Source organism: Aotus nancymaae, unplaced genomic scaffold, assembly GCF_030222135.1.
Source record: "Aotus nancymaae isolate 86718 unplaced genomic scaffold, 86718_ANA_hifiasm-v0.15.2.pri h1tg000106l, whole genome shotgun sequence".
Classification (NCBI taxonomy): domain Eukaryota; kingdom Metazoa; phylum Chordata; class Mammalia; order Primates; family Aotidae; genus Aotus; species Aotus nancymaae.
The window spans coordinates 3,187,067-3,191,871 of record NW_026988521.1 but is presented as its reverse complement, the minus strand read 5'-3'; the positions used below and the strand labels follow the sequence as shown (position 1 = coordinate 3,191,871).

General features: G+C 65.7%; 1 protein-coding gene across 2 annotated transcripts; it reads right to left on the bottom strand.

The window, feature by feature from the left end:
- Positions 1-1,457: 1,457 nt before the first annotated feature.
- On the bottom strand, positions 1,458-2,847 carry INS (insulin). Of its 2 annotated transcripts, none has more exons than XM_064370322.1 (3): positions 2,724-2,847; positions 2,373-2,576; positions 1,458-1,599 (listed from the first exon to the last, which is right to left on the bottom strand). In XM_064370322.1, exons 1-3 carry the CDS (start codon positions 2,845-2,847, stop codon positions 1,460-1,462), a joined length of 468 nt encoding a protein of 155 aa, XP_064226392.1. In that variant the 3' UTR covers positions 1,458-1,459. The 2 variants fall into 2 exon arrangements, with proteins under 2 accessions (XP_064226392.1, XP_012311615.1); XM_012456192.2 differs by having other exon boundaries at positions 2,762-2,803.
- Positions 2,848-4,805: the final 1,958 nt, after the last annotated feature.

The window sequence follows — 4,805 nt, the reverse complement described above, 5'->3', positions numbered from 1 at the left end:
CTCCCTCCTCTTCCGGGGCCAGTGTCCGGCCAGCCTCCCGCCTGCCCAGTCTTGGCCCCCACTCTGGGGGCGGGGCTAGATGGGGGCTGAGGGCAGAGGGGGAGCTGATATGGTCATGGGGAAGGGGCGAGCTCAGAGCTTCAGGGACACGGCTGCCCCAATGGCCAGGCCCCCAGCTGGAGGGTGAGCGCCTGGCCTCAAGCCTAAGCTGGCAGTGGTCTGCAGCCCCAGGCCATATCAGCCCCAGGCCCAGCCATCCCCAGCCCAGCCCTGGGTGGAGCTCTCAGGAAAGGTCCAGATTGGTTTGGCCTGGGTGGCAGGCAGGCTGGCCCGGCCACAGGGAGTTTAGGGTCACCTGCTGACCTCCCAGGCCACAGTAGTCCCAGGGCTTTCATCTGCCCACTAGGCTAGGTGCCCAGTGGAGCCACCCTGTGCCCAGAGGTGCTAAAGAAGAGGATTCATGTCAGGATCACCAGGGCTCATGTGTCCTTCCAGATGAGTGGCAGGTCTGTAGATAGGCCCTGCTTATGGGGAGAGGGAAGGCAAAGGGGCCGCGGGAGGACCCTGGCCCTGGTCTCTGCCCTGGTGGCCTTGGAGGTTCCCTGTCCTCCTGGGCTGCAGTCCTCTGGGGCTTCCAGCCAGGGTTCCCAAGGCCCTGCCCACTGCTGCCACCATCCTCACGCCTGCTCATGCTCCCATCTGACCTCCCCTGCTCCCTCCAAGGCACCAGTGGGGCCCCCAGGTGTCCAGTTGGGCCTGGCTGGTGTGGGCTGTGGATGCAGACCGCTGTCAGCTTGCGCCTCAAGGCCAGGGTGTGTGACTGTCCCGGGACTGCCTGGAGCTGGAGATAGCAGGCATCACTCGGCAGTCCCCACTTCCCAGTCCCCACCTGCAGGACCCCCTCCCACAGCCCAGCCTCCTCCTTCCACAGGGACTCCATCAGAAATAGCTCTAAAAATAGAACCTGGGAGGGCTACGTGGGGGAAATTGCTGGAATGTTCTCATTCCCTTTCCTCAGCAAGGTCTCTGGGGACTCCAGGAGCCTAGAGCTACTGAGCAAGAAGCCATTTCCCAGTGGCCCCACCACCCCGGCCTCTCAGAGACCCTCACAGCTCCGAAACTGGACCCCGAGCCCCAGGGTGGGAGCAGCAAAGAGGCAGCCAACAGGCATCGCCACTTTGGGGAGAACGGCTGCAGGCCGGGCGAGAGCTTGGAGAGAGCTGGGAGGGGCTCATAACAGTGCCAGGAGCGGGGCCTGGCCCAGGGCCCCCCAAACACGCAAACAGCACAGCAGAGCTGGTTCAAGGCTTTATTCCATCACTCGTGGTGCAGGTGAGGAGGGTGCAGGGCCGCATTTGGGCCTGCCTGTGGGCCGCAGCTAGCTGTGGTTCTCCAGCTGGTAGAGGGAGCAGGTGCTGGTGCAGGTGGCAGTGGGCACGGGGTGGCCTGTGGGCCCAGTCTAGTTGCAGTAGTTCTGCAGCTGGTAGAGGGAGCAGATGCTGGTGCAGCACTGATCCACGACGCCACGCTTCTGCAGGGGACCCTCCAAGGGTGGCAGGCTGCCCGTGATAGAGCCCCCACCCAGCTCCACCTGCCCCACTGCCAGGGCGAGCCACGCAGAGCAGGTCCGGAACAGCGGCGAGGAAGAGGACGCAGGATGGCACAGTCAGGGAGAGATGGTGCCCGCCTGCCCGCCAGCCCCAGGTCACGCCCTCACCCCCTCCAGCCGAGCTGGGCCCAGGTTGAGGAAGGGTGCCCCGCACTGGGTGTGGACATACAGGACTTCAATGCCCTGGGTGGTGCCATGGCAGGAGGCTGAACGGGTACCCCCGGTACGTCTTTCCAGGGCCTGTCACCAGCGCCTGCCCCATTTCCTGACTATGGAGCTGTCATGAAGCCCGGGGACAGGGGTCTGGCCCACCGTGGCCAGCAGCCATGCCTTCCTCAGGGTGCCATGGGGCATTTGCCCACAGGTAGGCAGCGTGGGGCACCCTGTGACCGCAGGTCACCCAGGACTTGATGTACTCAACAAAACACTGGAAGCTGCGGTCCTCAGGTGAGGGTGGAGAAGTGGGCTGCGAGGCATTTGCTCGAGGGGCACGTGGAGGGAGGAATCTGCCCTGCCTGCCCTCCGAGGTATCTCGGAGCTCAGCTGCCGAAGCCAATACTGTCCTCAGGCTGAGATTCTGCCGGGGCCACAGGGAGCTGGTCACTTTCAGGATGTGACCAAGAGAACTTCATTTCTTTTTAAAAAGTCCACCTGTCTCCCTACTGGTAGCAGCCTCCTGTCCCCTTCTGCCCAGGCTGGGTGGGAGCAGCAGGAGCGGGGGTGGCTGGGGGCGGCGGGGGCAGCGAGGGGCGGTGGGGCTCACCCTGCAGGTCCTCCGCCTCCCGGCGGGTCTTGGGTGCGTAGAAGAAACCTCGCTCCCCGCACACCAGGTAGAGGGCTTCCACCAGGTGGGGGCCGCACAGGTGCTGGTTCACAAAGGCCGGGGCTGGCTCGGGTCCCCAGAGGGCCAGCAGCGCCAGCAGGGGCAGGAGGTGCATCCACAGGGCCATGGTGGAAGGACAGCGACCTGGGAGACAGGCAGGGCTGAGGCCGGCTGAAGGCCAGGTGCCCTGCCCTGGAGCCCCTGGGCTCACCCAAATGCTTCAGAGCCCAGCCACACCCTCCCGCTGCAGGCCTGGGGTCCAACTGCTCTGGAACCCCCGAGTGGGGCAGCCCTGGGCCCAGGCTGGCTCGAAGGCCCTTGGAACAGACCTGCTCGCTGGCCTCCTGTGATGCAGCTGGTCCCGGAGGGCTGAGGGCTGCTGGGTCCCTGCTGGCTTTATAGGCCCAGAGCCCATCTCCCCTACCTGCCAACCTTGCCGCCTGGCCCATTAGGGCCTGAGGTGCAGGGGCTGGCAGATGGCTGGGGGCTGAGGCTGCACTTTCCAGATCATTTCCCGGCTGCTGGGTCTGCGGGAATATCTCCTTGGTCGTCAGCACCTCTTCCTCAGGGCCGGGAGGGGTGGTCATTAGAGTCTTAACCAGGGGCCTGGTGGCCAGTCCTGTCCCTGCTCACAGCTGGGGGCAAATGTCTCCGGGAGAGCAAAGCCCTCATCTGGGCCACTTTCCACATTAGACCAGGAGTGCGGGAGGCTGCAGGGCGGGGCTCTTCACGCTACTGTCCCCAGACCCCTGCCCTCTATCTCTGGTTGCCCGAGATGCCCCCATGGGTGGGCCGAGGTTGTGGGGTGGGGGAGTGAGGGGGCCCCCTCCCTGATGGCTGCCCAGTTCCCACCCCACCCCAGGACAGCAGCCCTAGCTGAGGCCCTCAGTTCTCCCGGGCGGCAGGAGGGCAGGCCCCGGGGACCCAGGGACGAGCAGCAGGTCCCCAGCAGGCCGCCTGGACCTCGTCTTCCCTGTGATCTGCGGTGGCTGCAGGGCTCCATGGGCAGGTGTGGGAAGCTCCGTCCTGGCCCCGTAGGCACCCTCCCGGCCCCCACTCCTCTTCCCAGAGCCCCTGCCCATCACTGCTCTCCTGGCCAGGCCCCGCGATCCCATCACCCCCACAGTGTCATCTGGACTGAGCCCTGGGCAGGCACCTGGAAGCCCAGCCAGACCCGTCGGGAGTGCACAGGCTCTGAGCCCTGCTGCCCGCAGCCCCTAACCACCTGTGAGCTCCAGGGGCAGGATCAGGAGGTCCCAGCAGCAGGAGGGCGAGATCATGGGGCAGGCAGGTTGGGGCATTGTGTGCCCCGAACCCTCTCATCCCTGTGCCCCAGCCTAGCCTCAGCCTCAGAGCCCCTGGGGGCCGCCCCGAACTCTCCCAGCCTTAGCATCTCCTGCCTAGCCGGTTTGGTAGTGGGCGCCAGCTGACTGTGGGGCCCCTCCCCCGCCCCTTTCGCCCTGAGCCATGCTGCAGCAGGACCTGTGGTGACTGCCCCAGGATGCCACCGTGCTCTGAGGCCTCGCAGTGGGGGAAGACGTAGGTGCCTCCTTAAGACGAGTGTGTAGGGAGGGAGCCTGGATGGGGGTACCCAGGTGGGAGGGCAGAAACAGGGGCTGGCAGGGTCGGGGCAGCGAGGTAGGTGCAAGCTCTGCCCCAGGGCTTCCTTGGGGCTCACAGCCCTTCAGAGACACTCCTAGTTGCAGCCTCCAGGTGCCTGCAGGGGCTGGGCACCGACAGGGTGTGTGAGGAACAGACTGCTAGGCTGGGAAGGACTGTTGTGCCCGGGAGGGCCTTGGAAGACGAGTAGGAGTTTGCCACGGTTGTCAGCCTGGGAGCTAAGAGCCAGGATCCCAGCAGAGTGTGGTGGGGCAGCTGGAGGGAGGGAGGGGCATTGAAGGCCAGCTGCTGTCCTGGCCCACCCTGCAGGATGCCCTGGGGTTGCTCTCTCCAAGAAAGGAAGGGACACCCGGCTGGTCAGGCCTGGAGGGTGCTGGGTGCTTTCTCTGGAGGGCATCTCCCATCTCACAGGCAGCCTCCTGGGGAGACAGGCCCAGGGCATCTGCACAGCCACCAGCTCAGCCGGACTCTCCCATCAGCACACATTTTAGGGGCCACGCTGAGGCCCCCCTTAGATTGCAGGGCCTGCTCAGGGTGGGTGGGGCATCGGAGCAGCCGTCCCTCTCCCCGGTCCTATCAAGGGCTGGGAGCCCCATCAGCAGGAGGTGCTAGGCCGGCAGCCCCCCGCAGAGGCCACCCCCAGCCAGCACAGTTGCGACCCCTGCTCCCTGCCAGGCCTGAGAGAGACCCTCCCACTGTCATCTGGCTCCCTACCCCGGGAGGGCACCCACGGAGATGGGGCAGCTCAGCTAG

Bases quoted from the DNA above. Each gene is read 5' to 3' on its own strand.
- INS (XM_064370322.1), bottom strand. From the start codon at position 2,847: ATGGGCTCTGGGCCTATAAAGCCAGCAGGGACCCAGCAGCCCTCAGCC. The intron at 2,577-2,723 runs GCTGCCCCACTC...CCTGTCTCCCAG, and splicing joins CGAGCCAGCCTGGGCCCAGG to GTCGCTGTCCTTCCACCATG. The intron at 1,600-2,372 runs GTGAGCCCCACC...TCGCCCTGGCAG, and splicing joins GGAGGCGGAGGACCTGCAGG to TGGGGCAGGTGGAGCTGGGT.